Consider the following 19,956-nt stretch of genomic DNA (forward strand, 5'->3'; position numbering starts at 1 on the left):
AGTAGATCTTCTATAAGTATTTTATAATCTATGCAGTCCTCTGCTATATAGTGTATTCTGCATTTTATAATCTATGCAGTCCTCTGCTATATAGTGTATTCTGCATTTTGTATAGTTGAAGTTGTTTTGTTAGCTGTCTTTAAGGATTCTAGTAAATTTTTACAGGTAAAATAACAATGCTGATGGCAGCATATTTATAGGCAAGAGATAAATTCCTTGTTCAGAGCTACTGAGTGTTAAAACTGATGCAGATGTTGAATACGAGCACAAGAGAGACACTGGCTCTAGATGCACTTTGGGGGGGGGGGGTAAAATGATATGAAGAAAGGGACCAAGTGGTTGCTAAGAATACCTAAACATTGCGCATGTGGTGAAATACATTTCTCTTGTCATAAAATCTGCTGTGTCTTTACTTTTCAGAATGTTCAGCTTGCCGGTTGTCTCGTTTCTTGAAGTCAGTGTAATAACATGTGGAAGAGCTACATTCAGATGACTTTAGCTCGCCTCTGTGGACTCTCCTAAACTTTGTCATTCATGAGCCTCATGGTAATCCATTGCCCCCCAATCACCCTGAAAACAGGCAGTTTGTTTAACCAGTAGCATAAATCAGTATGTATGATTCTGTCTGGCACACTTTGCAGTACTGCATTAAATGACATACAGCTATCCTTTTTTAGCTCCGTGAATGTGCAGATTACATTTCACTTGCATACTCTGCTTGGATTGTTTTCATGTGACACTAACAGTTGACTACTTCGTAGTGCCAGTATTAATCCCAGGGCAGCTGTTTGATAGCACAGCTCAGTCTGTGTGTCTGTTATTCATTTAGGCCGTAGCAAACAAGTTGTTTGTAGTTGTGGTGATTTGCACCTCCTGTGACAGTCTGTCCACCTGTAGAAGCCTTTACTTACTAATTGCTATTTGTTTACTGAGATAAACAGTTTAAGCCCATAATTTTTATTTCAGTGGGGCCCCTAGGGAGGAAAAACTCTCCAACATTTTAATAAATAATGATCTTGCTTATGTAATTGGAGACTTGATCCAAATATGGTATGGTGATGTGTACATGAAATATAGGGACAGAAGGATGACTTGCTGTACATGGACATATATAAAGAACAGACAGCATATAGTTATGCCCAGATATACAATATAAAGTACATTATTCAGCATGAATTAATTGACATTAAGTAGTTGCTTAAAAGGTTGATAAAAAATCAGGTTAGAATAAATTGATTCTGGAAGTATTTAATGTGGTGACAGAAGTAGTAGTTAGAGGAGTCCACAGTTTTTCTAGAAACTAATAGCTGTAGTAACATCTGGTGAAACAGGATTCAAAGTTTAGAAACTGAAAACAGGGAGTCACTAAAATGATGGAGACTTAGAAACAAAAAGCTTATTTTGCGTAGTAGACCTTAATGGGCTGAATGGAGAGTATTCTTAAGCCATTTTTAGTGCTGGTTATTTGTTAGGGTAAAACAGTATGCTATGAATTTGTGCTAAGAGCAAGTTTTGGTGGTGTGTCATCTGTTAGTGCAGAACAGTGGTAAGATCTATGTCTTGTTTTAGAACTGTTTGAGTTTAATAAAGTGTAACTTTGGAATATTTGTTAGGTTTAAGAAGAAAGTGTAACCTTGGAATATTTGTTAGAATAACCTGAGGTATATATTGGGGTTGGGAGTAGTAGGGTATTACTGGTTGCGAGTTTAGTTTTATCCATAAGGAAAGTTTTGGATTTGTAAGACACACCCAATTTATTATGTTTGGATATACAACAGTTTATGCATTGGCCATAGTTTAGGTTATCCTTGATTATTTTCCCCTAATAGTTTTGTGTGTGATACTCATTCAGTAGGGGGATATTTGTGAGATGTTTTTTTAAGTATGACAGGAGTGAAAAGTAGCAGCTTAGTTTTGTTGGCACAGAATTAATTAGGAATCCGTTACCAGTTGTTCAGTGGATGTCTTAGTTTGTCACAAGATGTTTTTACGATTTCTGGTTTTGGCTGAGCAGATTAATGGCAGTTTCCACATATTGTGTTAGTGATTGCTAGGAGCTGTTTATACACATTGTGATATATTAAGATAACTTTCAAATCAGATTAGTTGAAGGCTAGTTAATCTTGTACTAAATTGATCTGACATATCAAATGCTTATCTGAATCTCTGAGGATGGCTGATACTAATTGTCCTTCAGTGTAAGAACTGTAGTTATTTATTTTACATTTGTTAACCAGGGGAGTCTGTCTGGGCCAGAGGCCCTTTTTCAGCAGAGGCCCGTGGAGAAAAGCTCCACTGAGAGACAAATTACAAATACATTTAGGGGTTTAAACAGCATCACAATACATAGAAAGTTTAGGAATAACACATTTTACATTGGTATTAAGACATTACAAATCTAGGGAAACAAAGAATATTCATTAATAGTAATTATGGATAATAAGATTACATAGTATACATTTGTGGATTGAAACACTCTACACTACTTAGCATACATTACTTAGCGTACATTAGATTATTTTTACAATACTAATCAAGACCTTTTCAACAGAGGTAGGTAAACCTCTATTAGTAATGTGTTATTGCCAATTGTTACTGGAATAGTGATAGTACTGGCTTATGTCTTGGTTTAGATTGTAGCAGTAATTTAATTTGAACGAGTTCAGTTGAGAAGTAGGAATTTAGTAAGGTAAGATAGGCATACGTAAATGTGTATTGTTTGATTTGCTCTAGCCTGGTGAGCAATCATGGCACTGCCAGCTTTCTGTCAGATGTTGCCTGATCACAACACTATGCCCAAGTTGGAAACCATGTTGTGAAAGAGGAAGTGAGGTTATTTCTTAAGTGACCAAGTATTTGTTTGTGAATACACTTTAAGTTTCTGAGATAAGATTCATATGGGTCTAAAATTAGATGCTTTAGTGGAGGTGCCACCTTTGAGAAGTACAAGATTTAATTCATAGGAGTGGAACAGTACTGTTCAATGGTAGGTTTGTTTATGAGAATGGTTGTGGGATAAGCAATTGAGTCTGCTGCTAGTCTGAGATATTCAGCGGATTATCTTCTCTAGAGTAAATAATGAAAATATGCTTTGGTCTGCAGTATTATCAATGCATTTGACAGAAGGGAGTATCATAAAGCATCTTTACTATTGGACAAGGCCACTGCGCATGCTTGCTGATTAAGATTTACTGCCTTTCATATACTGATTTTGACAGATTGTATTTTCTCATTTATTAACTAAGCGAAAAATACTAGGTACATTTTTGACTTCTTGGGAGCCTAGGAGTTGGTAGTGGTTTGCTGAGAAGCATAGCTATGTATGTGGCTTACAGTATGTAAAAGGTGAGTGAGGGGAATTATGTTCTTGTTTACAAAACTCACATTTATTTGATTACTAAAGTTTACGTCTAGGTAGGTTGAACATGTGCTTTGACCTTTTTATTTGGGGGGAGGTTGCTGTACTATTTACACTAACTTTCATTTCTGTTAGACTTATCTCTGATGTACCACCCATGATGGAATGAAAAGACTTAAATATTAAAGACATTGTTGAGACAAACCTGATTTTTTTTTTACTGCTGAAGCTTTTTATTGTAGTAGTTTCTGAATCTCATCTGAAAGCAAAGTTGTGGCTGAAATAGATGAAGGTTGTATAATATGTTTCAAAGTCATGATGATGTGGCTGCTTGGTTTGACTTGTTTCAGAAAATAGAAGTACATATTCTGAATTTGTTTTATTACTTCAGTTACAGAAACGTAAGGATGAAGACCTGTCCATCTTGGTTAAAGTAAGTAGCAGTAACACATAAAGAATGAAGTCCTTTTCAGTTTCATATATTGAACAAATGATGAAAATAAGTATTAAATGTTATAGCATGGCTGTACTCCGAGGCAGGTTCCCAGCATGTATGCTTGCGTTTCACTTGATGTGCAAGCGATAGTGCTTGACAAAGGTGGACATTGCTGAGAAATAACATTCTACGTAAGGATGTTTTGAGGCTGGACACCAAAGACGGAAGTCATCTACATCCCTGGAAGGGGGAGTTACTTCCTCTATAATGACCATTATTGTGCTTAGATAATGGGCTGTCTTTTAAATAAAATTTTCATATTTGGTTATTAGTATATACATTTTTTAAATATTTTTTGATGTAACACAGTTCCTTTGCCTAATGTTTCAAATTTACTGTAGCATATGTAGTTGTTTAAGGAAGTATGCTACATCCTAAATGTTGTTAGTATTTTTAATTTCGGTGCACACGCACACAAATCACAGCCACTTTCTTGACTAAATACACTTCAGATGTCTTATTGTAAACAAATAAAAGTCTTACAGTAGAAGGCATTGCAACCCCCAGTGGCCTTTTCACTGTTTATGATTTTGCAGAATGTCTGACGTTTTAATATTCTTACCCTGTCCCTTTAGCTTTATTTTCTGGTAAATCACTAGGATTACAGTTAGTCAGCAAAACCAGACAATTAGTGTTTCATACTTATTGTTCAGATAATGTGTGTTGATGGCAAGCCACTTGCTTTTCTGTCCTGAATTCTTGAGCAAAGGTTGAGGGGTATCTGCTCATCGCACATTCCCACCCATACGCATGCATGCAATTACATTACCTTTGTTTCTCTAACCTTGATAAAGAAGAAGGGAAAAAGGCAAGTACTTCTAACTCTTGCTAGCTTATTTATTTTTTACTTTATTTTACACTTGCTAAACAGGGAAGCTGGGTTTAACAAGTGTTTAAAAATGACCATTTGCTTTTTCCATTCTAAACTTCTCAGCATCTTAATATGATGCAGTGAAGTAGTGATTTTTCTCCCTGAGTGATATCTTTACATTAGTACCCTATTGGAGATGGTTTGATGTCCTTCCTTAGATCACTGTTATAATATTACTAACAGATGAGATATACTGGCAAAGATAACCATGTGTCTGCCCAGCATACCAAAGCCTGGGCAGCTTCCTCTCATCCTGTGTGTCTGACGTGTGATGCCATTCTCAGGGAGGCAAGAGGTATATGAGGGATGTATGGGCATAAATTACCTAAAAACGTTCTTGCTACCAGCCTGGGTACTAAACTGTCACTTCACAGTTGGTCTGTCAGCAGTACAAGTTATGCTGCTTCCTCTGCCGTTGGGCAGATAAGTATCTCTGTTGGGGACCCTTTCTCTTTTAGTTTTTGTGCTAAAAAGTGTTGTAAATGTCATTGAAGAGAGGAAAATGTGATTGTGGTTAGCAAATTCTTCAGAGACCTTAATTTTAAATGCCTTTTTTGCTTAGGAGTTGAACATGTCTATAGGTTTATAGGTGTGTACTAGGCTAACAGTCCTGGAGCCTATATAAGCCTAGCCCAAGAAGATTCCCTGTCATAATGCTACCCAAAGGTAGTTCCCAGTGCCCCTGTCAAGCAAGGCCACTGGTGATCCCCAGGATGAACTTCCTATTGCCCACCCACTCGTCAAGATTTCTCCTAGAGGGCCAGTGAAGTGCTCTGCTTGACCTGAATAGGAAGTTTATTCCAGAGTATGGGAAGTCCCTGGGTTAGGAACCTGTCCCTCCAGCATGTTCTGTTTATTGTGGTAATGAGGTTAAGGTCCCTGGAGTGTGTGGCACGGAGGGATTGGGATTTCTTTAGGTAGCATATCTAGCAGCTCTGGGTCAGATGTGGCTTTGTAGGTCAAGCCGAGATCACCTCTAAGGGGCTATAGGGACTATATGTCACTTGTTTTTAACCTAAGATTCTACAAAGCACTCTCTCTATTAAAAATTCACCTTGAGAATCAAACCCAAAATAAAATGGGCTCAGAGTCCTTGTCTTCTGCTGTCCTGCTGATAACTATGAAATTGTCTTTAATTCAAAAAAAAAAAAAAAACTGAAGACTTATGTCCATTCAGACCCAGACATCTGCATAGTCTCTCTTAAGACCCTGTACCATCAGGCTCCTGCAACTGCTCCGTCTATCATGAGCCTGTTGAAGGCCGATATGGCACAGCTGCCTTGCATGTCCATCACATCTGAGAAGTTGTGTGTTTTGATGAGAAAGGGTTGCCTTGCTTTACTGTTTTGGAGGGACAAGAAGACATAGCTTATTTCTTGATTGGAGAAGAGGTTCCTTGATAGTTATGTCAGGGCTGTAGAGACCCCTCATTTTTTTCAGGCAGATGTCAGAATTAAGAAAACGCAGAAGACAATACAGTCTCCCCAGACATCTGTGGATCTTCAGAAGGAACGGCAGGATTTTTTACATGGGCTTTTCAAAGCCATTATGTGTTTGAGGCCTCCATTTTTTATTTTGCTGCTACTGCTCCTTTTCTACTTAAAAGGCAATGGAAGGATTCTGAAGGAGGAGGAGAATTCTTAATCTGATGAGGATATTTCTGTGGGCTATTTTTCCAAAATCCATGCCCCAGTGTCTTGTGCTTCTGATGAGGATACATTGTCTCCTGAATCTGATGTCATTTTCATTTATTCCACAACTATTAGATTCGGATCTGACCCTTGGATCCAACTCTGCCACTTTTTCTTCATTGTAGAACACTGAAACTCTTAAGCTCCTCTCTTTACCCATAATGCCCTAGACACCTTACATGCTTCACATATCTTGCCACCGTAGTGTTCGAATGTAGAATCACAAAACACAAGTGATTTATTTTAGTGAGTTTAAAATTTCTTATTTTCGCTTTAGTTCTCCCTTTAACCTTTATAATTAACTTTAAATTTTCTTCCTTATATTTCAGTACCCTTTCTCTAAATGTCATTACTCTTTAGAGCAACTTTTTATACCATTGTTGGTATTTTGTCCCTTTTTACCGTATTTAAAGTACTTTCTAATTACCATTGTTGGTATTTTTTTTCTTTCCATATCCTTTATGTAAAAAAAGGTTATGTATCTAAATATTTCTATACACTTTATCTTTTCAACATGTCTCTGAAACCATTAGGTTTTAAAAAGTGTGGCCTGTGGCCACAAGATCTCACATTTAGATGTGCACTCCAAATGCATATATTGTTTGGAAACTTCACAATGTTAAGTAGTCCTATCTCGTCTCCGTTATTACATGTGGGTAGGGAGCCGATCCTCTGCTCTGACTCGGCCGCTTAGAAAGCCTGAATACTTCTGATTGGCTCGTGGCTAATTGGTATCCCATGATGCATGTGCACATTCCCCAGATCTCGTTTGCCACGTCTTCAGTCGGAAGCTTCTTTTGGTTGGCCGTGGCCAAGTGTTTTAGTTTTTTATTATTCTGCTTGTTAGAAGTTTTTAACTTTGTGTGCAGTGCTTTTCTTCTTGCTGATAGCCTTATTGTAATACCGATTGTGTCAATTTAACCGGACTTGACTTTTTACTGGATTTGACTTTTCTGCTATAAAATTTTGGGCCTGTTGGCCTTCTTTGTGTGTGTTCCCGTGAGTGTGTGCGTTTGACTAAACCGTTTTACTTAGAGGTACTAGTCTGTTCCCTTTTCCTTTACACTAGTTTCATTTAAGTTAGAGAACCTAGTAAAACTTCCCTTGGTTGTTTGTTGTGAGAATTAGAGCTAGATCTGTTTAAGTTAGAGGATCTAGTTCCTCTCTTGTTGAGTGAGTGTTTTGTTTTTTCTCTTCAATCGCCTATATTGAGACTGCCATTATGTCTAAAGAACATAAAGAGCATAAACAGTCAGGATTTAAAAAGTGTACTAAATGCTCTCAAAAAATGTCTTATCATTGATGGACATAGCATCTGTGTGTACTGTTTAGGGGCCATACATCTTCAAGAGACTTCTCTTTTGCCATTCCTTTAGTCCTAGAGTGCTCCAGGAATGGAAGAATAAGTTGATTCTAAAAGGCTTGTTAAAACCTTCTTTCGAGGAAGACCTAGCCAGTTCGTCGTCCTCTGCTAGGTCGCATTCTTCTAGTAAAGATAAGGGCAAGACCTCAAAAGGGCCTTCTCCAGCCTCAACTTCTGTCTCTGAACTTCCACAGAAGTTGTCTAAATCATAGATGGCCTCTGTCTCTCTGGCTCCACTGTCCTCTGAGCCGATCGAGATTTTGGACATGGACATTGCAGTATCGGCACCCAGTTCTTTGGTGCCGATCACTAGCAGTCCTCTTCAGAGCTGGTCTACAGACATTCCATCGGTCTCCGCTACTTTAAAATCACCTATATTATAGAGAGCGAGGTCTCCTGTCCTCCAGATCCTCCAGGAGCTTTTCTGAAGAAGGCATCGAGAGCGTGGTGCTCAGACTTCTTAAGTCATCGGCCTTGCCAAAATTATCGGCTCCGACCACTTCTGTCTCGGAGCCGACTCCTGTTACCGACCCTGCTCTTTTTCCTCCTCCAACCCAGATTGGGCCTTTGGGGCCGTTGCTGTCAGTACCTGCTATAGTGGTGTCCTCGGCTCCAGCACCCCGGTTGGTTGTCTCGGAGCCGAGCTCCGCTCCGACACTGTTGGTGTCATCCGAAGTGTCTAGGGTCCAAAGCTCTTCGGCCGGGCTCGAGGGGGACATTTGGAACGAACCTCTTCTGTGCCGAGTCTTCCTCTTGGTGCGTCGGCCCAAGTGAGCTTGGACGCTATATCGTTCGCGGAGCCAATTCCTTTGGAGCCATCGGCACCTACGTTCTCTTCAGAGCCGGGGCATTGTTCGGAGCTGGAGGAAACTGTTTTCGTGAAGATGAGGAGCATGTTGGATAGTTCATCCGTACCACGTAGGAGTACCGATGCTATACTCCCTCAAACGCCGACTATTGTCTCAGCATCCTCTCTCCCCCCAGGATGGTAGAGACTTACAGCCTCAGGACCCCCGTTTGGGTGGTCCCCAATCTTCCGAGACTTCCCCAGAAGATCCCACTGAGGAGCCCCCTCGGAAGAGATCATGTAAGAGGAAGCATATAGACTCCCCTGATGAGTCTGTCCTATCTGACACTGACCTCGAGTCGGAGGGGTCCCCCTAAGTCGTCTTCTGAAGATGTCTCCTTTGCAGACGTTTTGGAGATCCTCAGGCAGAGAGGTGGCTGGCCCACCGTTACCCCTTCCAATGAGGAGTCAGTGTACCTGAAGGCTGTTGGGTCTCAACCCTCAGCTTCATAGGTGTCTCCTCCATTTAATAAATTACTAGATCTCGTGAGTCAGAAAACATGGCAGACTCCTGATGCCATGGAACCGGTCCCCAGGTGGCCGAATAAATTTCTATCCGCCCCTAAGGACAAAGAGTTTTTATCTAAGGGTTTACCTGTTGATGCCATGGTGGTGGCGGCCACGAAGGAGCTAGCAGAGACTTCTTCTATCCATCCACCTAATAAGGAATCCCGAACGATGGATAGGTACGGGAAGCGTATCTTCTCTTCAGCGGCTTTTACACTCCGATCACTGAACTATGTATCACATTTTATGAGACTTCAGAGAGATCTCCTAAAGGAGTTAGGAGATGCTCTTCAGGGTACCTCGACTGAAGCAGTCCCATCTACAGTGTCGGCTCAGTTGGCTACCCTCACATCTATTGTTAACTCCTCCATGCGGCTGATCTCATATGCAGCTGATCATGTGAGTAGGGCGGCGGGTTCAAGAGTCTCATTAAGGAGATATTCCTGGATGCGTCTATGCAACTTTGCTGAGCCTTTCAAGTCTACATTCACCAATGCTCCCATGGACGGATCCTGTCTTTTTGGACCCAAGGTGAAAGATACCCTCACCAGGTGTGAGCAGGAAGGAAAGAGACTCTGCCATGGGAGTCCGTTTTATCATTCCTTCTAGACCTTACCCTAAAGGTCAGAAGAGCGGCAAAATGTGGTTCAAGAAATCAGAGACACCTTTCCAGGACACACAAGGTGATTCCTCCTTCAGAGGCAGGGGAGGAGGAAATAATGGTAGATGTCGCCCTAGAGGCAGGGGAGGCCCACAAAATCAGGGAGGTTGCGATTCCTTTTGTGACCGTCCCTATCAGCGTTCCTGATGTGGAACCCGACCGTGTGTCTCTGGTGCCAGTTGGGGGTCGCCTGTCCTTGTACCCAGAAGCCTGGCTAAATCTCACTTGAGACAAGTGGGTGGAAGACATTATTACCAGAGGTTACTCTGTACCCTTTTCCCTTCCACCACACCCTCCCAAAAGGATCCCAGATGTACCACCCAATCACAGGGATCAAGCGGCTATAGAGATAAAAAAGCTGCTATTAAAAAGAGTCGAACAAAAGGTCCCAACAGACCAGACAGGATTCGGAACATACTCCAGGTTCTTTTTAGCTCCAAAAAGAACAGGGGACATATGTTGGGTTGCATGCATAAAGTTAAGTTGCATTAAAAATAAGCTAAGTAACAGTTTTACATTGATATAGTTCAATAGGTCAACAATAAACATTTTTTGTTTGTATAAAATTGTGCAAATGCATAGTAGACACATTGGAGAGAGAGGTGTAATGAGGTACTAAGTATGGTCCTTTTGAGGGTACATAAAGGGAAAAAAGACTAGGTAGGGTCATGGCAAGGGCAGGTTCTGGAATTGAGAAAGTAAGCTTTTAGTTCATTTTTAATGTGTGAGGTGTGGGAGATTGAACGTAAGTCAAGGGGAAGTTTGTTCCAAGCATGGGCAAGGGAGTGTTTGTAGAGTAGTTTGCCTACTGACCTTTTTGGGTGGTAGATATCAAGTAATTGTTGGTTAGAAGTACAGAGGGTCCGGGATGGGATGTAGATGGAGACTAACGAAGATAGAGATGGACGGAAGGAGGGTTTATAAAGAATAGAGTGTAGCATATGAAATTGATAAGATAGCAGAAACTGGGGAAGTTCAAGCCATTGAAGAGAGTTTAAAGAAATGCAGTGGTGTGAGTTGTATGGGGAGTTAGTAATGAATCTGGCTATTTTATGGTAAGTCTGTTGCAGTTTGTTTAGAGTGGTGGCCTGGATATTGGTAAGAACTGGGGCGGAGTATAAGAGGGAGGGGAGCAGGAGTGCCTGGCCCAGGGTAAGTCTAGATTCAGGGGTTAGGAATTTTTTGTTCTGATATAGCAGACCTAGTTTCTGGTTTGTTTTTTTTATACATTGGAGTATGTGTAGGTTGAACTTGAGTTCGTCATTGATAATGACCCCTAGGAGTTTTGTGTGGGTGTCAGGTTGGATGTTTGTATTGTTAGAAGATGTAATAAAAAAGGAGGTTTTGTGATGAGAAAGAGAACGGGGAAGGAAAAGTAGGAGTTTGGTCTTTTTGGGATTTAGGATCAATAGGTTGTGAGAGGGCCATTGTTCAGTGGATAGTAGGGCCTGTTGGGTCAGGGAGTGTAGTTCAGGAATGTTATTTGAAATGGATATAAGTGTGGAGTCGGCATATTGAATAAGGGAGGATTCTTTGCATGAGGTGTAAAGATCATTGGTGAAGATGTTAAACAAAAGGGGGTCCCAAGATGGAGCCTTGGGGAACACCAGTGGAGATAGGAAGGAAAGGTGAGGAGGATGAGAGCCATTTGACAGATTGTTCCCTGCCAGATAGGTAACTATTAAACCAGGCAAGTGTGGAGGGGGATAGGTGGAGATTTGCGAGTTTGGATAGTAGTAGAGGATGAGAGACAGTATCGAAGGCTTTGGAGAGATCTAGGAAGAGACAGGAAATGAGTTTATTGTTGTCTAGGGCCTCTGCAATGATAATAGTGAAGCAGAGGAGGCAGTGGTGGTGCTGTGGTGAGGACGAAATCCATGTTGGGTAGGGGTAAGTAAGTGGTGTGTGAGGAGGTGATTGAAAAGCTGTGAGTGAATACATTTTTCTAATATCTTGGAGAGGGGGACAGAATGGCAATGGGTCGGTAGTTTGAGGGGTCAGTGGAGTTTCCACCTTTATGAAGAGGGATAACGAAGAAAGATTTCCAAAGGGTGGGGACAGTTGATTCCAGAATAGATCGATTAATCATTATAGATACAGGATAGGCAATTGAGTCAGCAGCAAGTTTGAGGAATGTAGGAGATAGATTGTCAGTGGAAGGAGAGCAAGGTTTTAGCTTGTAGTAGAGATTTGATGTAAGTAATGGGAACTGGCTCAAAAGAAAAAGTTGTGTTAGTGGGACTTGGAGAGGTGGGTGTCGAAGTAGAGTTTGGCTTAGAGTTTACTGGATTTTGGATGGAAGAGATGGTGTTTATTCAGGAGGGTAGCTGTTTTCTGAGAGGAAGAGTTAGGGTATGGGGAGGGATTAGAGGGCTTTCCAGGATAGAGGATGATGTTGAGAGTTGACCAACATTTTCGAGGATTGGATTTGTTAAGCCGAGCAGAGCTATAGTATAACTTTTTGATGCTATTGAAAGTGCTTACAGCATCGTTTAGGGGGAGGTGTTTTAGGATGGACCAATCTATGTTGTGGAGAATGGAGTTAAGCTGGGATGAATTGAAAGTCGATAGTTTTCGACAGTCTTTGATAAGGTGGGGTTTAGGAATATGGGAGTAGTGTCTTAAGATGGTGGTAGGGAGATGATCACTGAGGGAGTCAGGTAAGGTGGTGGGATTGTGGTATTGGTGGGGGGAATTGGTAAGGATCCAGTCTATGATGGATCTGGAAGTGGAATTTTTATGGAAGCGAGTGGGAGATGTTATAAGTTGGTGGAAGGCCGTGTAGGTGGACGCTGAGTTGGGGGGAGTCAGTTGTGAGTTTGGACCAATCAGTGTTGACATCACCAAGGATAAGTGTCTCATATGGTATGTTGTGGGAGAACCAGGATAGGATGTTTTCAAGAATGGGCAGATTGTTACTAGGAGGAAGGTAGATAGAGGCAATTGCAAGTTTTTTGTGCGGATTCAGATGGCAGTTAAGGATGATGATTTCAGCTGGGAGGAAGTCAGGAATTGGGGAAGGGTATGCTGAGAGGTTAAGAATGTTTGAGTAGAGGATGGCCACGCCACCACCTTTTTTTACAGGTCTATCAGATCGGAAGATATTATAACCTGGTGGGAGTATTTCACTATTTGAGATTTGTGGCTTGAGCCAGGTTTCAGATAGGGAGAGGATGTGAGGGGTATTGAGAGCTATCCATGAGTGCAGCTCAGTGACTTTATTTTCTAGACTCTGAATATTCAATGAGTAAATAGTTAAGTATTTGGATGGAGATGATTGCTGTGACTGAGGTTGGTGACTGTTAAAGGAGTAAGATGGGGGCAGTATAGAGGTAGCTTTGGGGAGAGAAGATGGGCCAGAGTTGGGATGGATATCTCCAGAACAAAGTAGGTTTTTAGTGAGGGGAGAGTGTGTAGTAGATGCTAGATGGAGTTTGTATAGTTTTGACAGCTTTGTGGGAAGGTTTAAAAACCTGTATTATGGATAGTTTATATAGACTTGAGGTAGTAAGGAGATTAGGGGAGACAGTAAAAGATAAATTAGTTGGGTATATGTTGTACGAGTCAGAAGTTGGTGAACATAGGAGTGGGTCAGAGATTGGAGTGGTAAGAGGTGGAGATAGAGAAAATGAGTAGTGTAGAAGATATTAGAAAATAATATATGTTGGAATAAAATATGGACAGATAGAGTAGGTAGAGAGACAGTGGTATAGAGGAAGTGGTGTTGACAAGATTGACAGATTAGTAAGGTGGTTGTGGCAATAGGCAGGAAGTGGAATTGTAGTGGCTAGTGGGACAGGAAGGGGAGGGATCGTTAGGCATAAAGGTAATTGTAATGGGGTGGGTGGGAATGGGGGTGGGGTAGGGTAGGGGAAGCAAAGTGAACTTGAGCGTAGCGAGGGCAAATGGAGTGGGGCTAGCACCCTGGTCAAGATGAAGTCATAGAAACAATCAGAAAAAGATAGTGAAAAACTAGCTTGAGAGACAAGGATATAAAGTTTCTAAAGGTATAGTCACCAGAAATAAAATAAATGTGCTCAATAGATCACCAGGATGCCTCCTACCACATAATGATGGACAAAGCATCAAGGAGCTACCTACGCTTCTGGCTGGGAGCCAGTCATTACCAGTTTCGGGCGCTGCCCTTTGGTCTCATCATAGGCCTCGGGTGTTCACCAAGTGCATGGCAGTAGTCCCAGCTCATTTGCGGCGTCAGGGAATCCAAGTCTTTCCATACCTGAACGATTGGCTCCTGACCACCACCACCAGGCATCACCTAATTCAATCAAGAGATTCCACAATCAAGCTCTGCTCCCAGTTGGGAATCTCGATAAACTGGGAAAAATCCTCTATTTTGCCCACTCAGTCTGTACCTTTTATAGGAATATGGAGGAAAAAGCTAAACCTATGCAAATTGTTAAACATTTCCTACAAGTACAGCCTCCCAGATTCAGTAGGCATTGGTGTTCTAAGAATTGGTCCTTTCCTATCTCTTCCAGGCCTTCAGTCCAAACCCAGGAACAGCAGACCACCTAGGCTACAATCTCGAGGTACTCCCAAGCCTAAGCAGTGGGGGGCTTCCACTTCCAAAGCTGGAAGTAGTAAGACACCCACCTATGGAAAACTGTCACAATGACTTAACCTTAATCCTTCCCAGCCCTACTCAACTGCATGCTCCCTTAGGGGGAAAAGATCGCACTGGATGCAAAAAACTGGGATCTCATTACCCAGGACAAATGGGTTTTAAATGTAGTTTCCCAAGGATACAGATTCCACTTCCACACCTTACCAGCCCCAAACGTTTGGCCAGACCTACCACCAAATCAGTGGGCAGAGGCTAAACAGCAGGTTCTCTCTCCTAAGTATCAGGGCTGTTCAACCTGTCCCAGCAGAAGAAAGGGGACAAGGTTTTTACTCAAGACTATTCCTGGTACCCAGAAAAGACAGCTCCTGGCGTCCTATCCTGGACCTCTCTATTCTAAACACCTTTTTGGTAATCCCAAAATTCAAAATGCTAACACTTCATCAGCTGCTTCCTATGCTAGGTAAAGATGCCTGGTTGGCAACCTTAGACTTAAAGGAAGCTTACCTGCACATTCCAATAAGGGAATCTTGCAGGAAATACATACGCTTCAGAGCAGGTTACATGTACTATCAGTTCTCTGCACTTCCCTTTGGCTTAACTACTGCGCCCAGGGTATTCACAAAGTGCCTAGCTCCAGTCATTGCTTTTTGCAGGCAACGAAATATTCAAATATATCCATACCTGGACGATTGTCTAATTCAGGCAGAAAGCCACGACATGCTACTAAGTCATCTGGCATTTGTAAAGAAACTTCTAACCTCACTGGGGTACACCATAAACGAAAAGAAATCTCATCTAGTACCCTAATTGTATTCCTGGGAGCAAGCTTGAATACAACTTCCCAGATGGCTTACCTCACGCCAGAGAAACAAGTTTATTTGACAGACTACTTCAAACTACTGGCCACAAAGACCCAGCTATCGCAAGGAAAATCGTGTAAGCCCTGAGGTTCATGGCCTCTTGCATTCTACTAATTCCATATGCAAGACTACATATGAGGAAACTACAATGGTATCTAAAAAGCCTATGGTGTCAACATTCACAGGACCTGGAATCAATGCTTCCTATCATTCCTTGTATAAAGACAGAGTTCCTTTGGTGGGCAGAGGTCTACTGCCACATCAAGGTACTGCCATTCATTCTACCCCCTGCCGCCCAAACCCTAACAACAGGCGCATCAGACTATGCATAGGGGGGCTCACTTGGCAGGGCAGTGCATTCAGGGCAAATGGAACCCGAGTCAGATGCACCTGCATATCAATCAAAAATAAATGTTAGCTGTACAGAATTCACTGACAGCCTTCAAGGACCACATTCTTCCAGGACAATTATTGGTAAAGGCAGACAACACCACTGTTATGTGGTACATAAACAAGCAGGGGGAAACCCACTCGTATCCTCTCTGCAGACTAGTCATGGCTCTGTGGAACACAGCCTTGAGCTACCAAGTGCACCTACAAGCTCAATTCCTGCTAGGCAAGCTAAATTCACTGGCAGACGACCTAAGCAGAAATCTCATGGACCCACATGAGTGGAAATTGGAACCAAAGATATTCAACATTTTGAGAAACAAATGGGGGAACCCAGAGATAGACCTGTTTGCCTCCCCTCTGAACTACCAATTGGACAAATTCTGCACAAGAACTCCCCACAGCCAAGCTTGGAAAGTGGATGCCCTGTCCAGTTTATGCTTTTCCCCCTCGGCCTCTCCTCCCAAACATTCTGCTAAAGATCAAACAAGACAAACCAAGGACAATACTGATTGCACCAGACTGGCCACTCCAACACTGCTACCCCCTCTTGCGCAGTATGTCACTAATGGATCCATGGGACCTGCCTCAGGACTCCTTCCCTGCTGTCCGAGCAGGAGGGCCATATTCTGCACCCACAGCTTCAAACCCTGAACCTTGCAGCCTGGCTAATTCCCTGAGCTCTCCAATAGCATCACTCAGTAAGCAGGTGCTAGATGTCATTCTGGAGGCCTAGTACTAGAAAATCCTATGCTGAAAAGTGGAAAAGATACTTTTCCTGGAGCCAGACTCAAAATATGGGCACAACAGTATCCAGCTTACTGCATATTCTTCAATAGTTAACAGAGATACTCCACAAGGTCCTTTCCTTCTCATCAATTAAAATTCATGCCTCAGCCATTTCAGCATATTATAAAACTGAGCCACCCCTCTTCTCTCATCCCCTGCTGAAACAATTAGTCAGAGAGGCCAAAAATTTAAGACCACCCAGGAGAGCCCCAACTCCAGCCTGGGACCTTAACTTTGTATTGGAAAAACTCACTCTGCCTCCTTTTGAGCCAGCAGCAACTGCAGAGTTGAAATTACTTTCTTGAAAAAACGCTTTCCTTCTAGCCATCACTTCAGCAAGAAGAGTGTCTGAACTTCAGGCCCTCATGGCAGTGGAGCCCTTCATCATCATTCATGCTGACAGGGTGTCCCTCAGGACCAATCCTTCCTTTATGCCCAAGGTGGTATCCAGTGTGGCCCTTAATCAGTCCATTCATTTGCCTACCTTTTTTCCCAATCCACAGAACAAATGACCACTGCACTCTTTGGATGTGCACAGACAACTAAGATTTTATTTGGACAGGACTAAGCCTCTCAGAAAAACTGAACAGCTGCTAGTTGCCTTTGCTGCAGGGGCAGAGGGGAAGGTCATTTCAAAGCAAACCATTTCTAAGTGGATAGGCCATTGCATTCTTTTCTGCTATAAGCAACATGGAGAACATGCCCCTCGGGATAAGATCACATTCCACCTGGGCTGCATCTACCTCTACAGCCTTTCTCAGAGGTGTCCCTACCAGCGACATCCTAGAAGCTGCTACCTTTAACTCTGTACATACTTTCACCAAGCATTACTACTTGCCTTTGTTTTCTAAATCCAGAGCTGGTTTTGCCACTGCAGTCTTGCAGAGCTTTATAGCTGGTACTAATGCTCTCTTACTTCCTCCTCCCTGCCTTAGCTTTGGGAATCTACCCAAATGTAATGACTGCAACAGTGAAACAAGAACATAGTACAGTTGTGTACACTTACCATAACTGTAGATGGTGGAGTGTATTCACTGTTGCAGTCCTGGTTACCCTCCCTCCAGCCCCCTGATTCTCTTGGCTATACCTTTCTTCTTGTTTAGTGTATTTCAACTTTCTGGTGTATTTGCTTTTTGTTGGAGGTGTAACCTTTATATATATATATATATATATATATATATATATATATATATATATATATATATATGTATATATATATATATATATAATTGCTTCCCATTATGGGGGCACCTGACATCTGGGGCAAGAAAAACTGATGTAATGGCATTGGCTGCATGCTTTATACCCCTGACTGCCTGACGTCATGTAAGAAGAAACAGCATCCGATGCAGGACCCAAGACTTTGATATTCAGGCCGGCTGAGGGCTACCTGCAGGCAGATAACCCAAATGTAATGACTGCAACAGCAAATACACTCCAACATCTACATTTATGGTAAGTGTACACAACTGTACTTTCTTCATGAGGCTAGGAGGCCTAGCACCAGAAAATCCTGTGCAGATAAATGGAAGAGATTTTGCTCTTGGATGCTGGCTAAAGAAGACTCTTCTCATCCTTCCCTTTCCCTCATTCTTGACTACCTAGCAGGACTGCTTAATTCTGGACTTTCCTTTTCTTCAGTCAAGATTCACGCTTCAGCAATTTCGGCTCATTGTTCTTTTGCGCAACCCATTTTTTCTCACCCCTTGATGAAGCAGTTCCTGAGGGGAGCTAGTAATCTTAGACCTCCCAGAAGAGCTCCTACTCCTGCTTGGGATCTTAATTTTGTCCTGGAAAAACTTAATCTTCCTCATTTTGAACCAGCTGCCTCTGCAGATTCGAAGTTTCTATCCTGGAAGACTGCTTTCCTTTTAGCTATTACTTCAGCTAGAAGAGTATTTGAGCTTCAAGCCTTAATGGCAGTAGAACCTTTCATTATTTTTCACTCAGATCGAGTTTCTCTGAGAACTGATCCCTCCTTCATGCCTGAGGTAGTTTCCAGTTGAACAAAAATTGCTCAAAGACTCTTCGCATGGACGGCATTTGCAAGGTCCCAAATATAAAGTCAAAACCCAAAAACGACCAGCAGAAAAGAGAAAATCCACTTTATTGTCACAAACCGGTTTCGGTCACAATGACCGTTATCAATGTAAATAAATATCATATAAATGATAATGAGGCTGTTCATATAGTAGAAAAAGTACAAAACCACCAATCACAACCATACCCTGTTCCCAGCAAAAAATAAATACACACACCATATCTAAAAAATAAAATTAAATATAATTAGTAATACTGTGACATTTGCACATATAAATGAATACATCACTTTGTCCCTGTATGTGTATGTGAATATATATATATATATATATATATATATATATATATATATATATATATATATATATATATATACATATATATATATATATATATACACACACACACACACGGCCATATATAAAGAATATATATATAAAAAAAGTTGATATAAACCACCATTGATCAAAGTGGCTGGGAGTCATATTATAAATAGTCATTTAAACCCAGGGGGAAAAAAACCCTAAACGTATGATCTACATTCTTTCTTATTTAAAATTTCATGCCATCTATTCCTGGAAAATTTTAAACCTACAACTTTATCAATGATGGTAAATGAAAATCTAGCGGTTGTGTGAACTTGAGTATGTTTGTGTAAAGCATTGGTGATTACCTTGTTGCGTATGTTACTCAAATGTTCAGAAATTCTGAGTTTAAAAGACCTGGAGGTTTGACCTATGTAAAAGGCCGAACACTGGCACTCAGCAAGGTAAATCACCCAACTACTATTATAATTGGATAAAATACGGATATCAAAAATGTTTGATGTATTTTTGCTTGAAAATTCCTTGGTTTTTAGAACATGTTTACAAAATGTACAGTGGTCACAAGGGAAACACCCACATGACCTAGTTCCCCCATGGTCATTTGTATTTTGTTATGTACTCCACCAGATGAATGTTTTTTTGTAATAACTAAAATGACCCCCTAAGGTAGTTCCTTTCCTAAAGGAAAAATAACATCTACTATCCAATATTGTAGCTAGATGTTCATCAGTACGTAGTATATCCCAATATTTTTGTATAACCCTAGTGAAAGAGGTAACATTTTTACCAAAAGTTGTAGTAAATCTAATTTTAGGGTTTTGCCCAGACCTAAATTCACAATAGGTTAATTGATCTTTAAGCATACCATCTACAATGGTCTTAGTTTGGGATAGATGCCTATTGGAATATCCATGTTCAATAAAACTATTGGTTCGATCATTATTACACATAGTGAGATCAGTTTGTCGAGAAAATATTCTCTTGTTTCTCATATATTGGGATTTGGGGATATTGGGCATAATGTGACCCGGATGACAGCTGGAGGCGTGCAACAACTAATTTGAATGAAAATGTTTCCTATATACTGTACTAGCCAAGGTACCATCTTGTTGTTTTGTCACCAAAACATCCAAAAAAGGAATAGATTTTTTATTGGTTTCAACAGTAAAATG

General features: G+C 41.3%; 1 protein-coding gene across 1 annotated transcript in view; it reads left to right on the forward strand.

The window, feature by feature from the left end:
• The window catches only part of LOC122799503 (MLX interacting protein), a gene marked incomplete in the record, with an annotated part of 1,086,811 nt that overhangs the window by 114,924 nt on the left and 951,931 nt on the right, over positions 1-19,956 (forward strand). The window contains 1 exon segment of the mRNA XM_044068616.1: positions 3,750-3,791. Coding sequence (XP_043924551.1) covers positions 3,750-3,791 — 42 coding nt within the window.

Source organism: Protopterus annectens, chromosome 4.part0 (genome assembly GCF_019279795.1).
Source record: "Protopterus annectens isolate FY-2018-M chromosome 4.part0, PAN1.0, whole genome shotgun sequence".
In the NCBI taxonomy this organism is placed as follows: Eukaryota; Metazoa; Chordata; order Ceratodontiformes; family Protopteridae; genus Protopterus; species Protopterus annectens.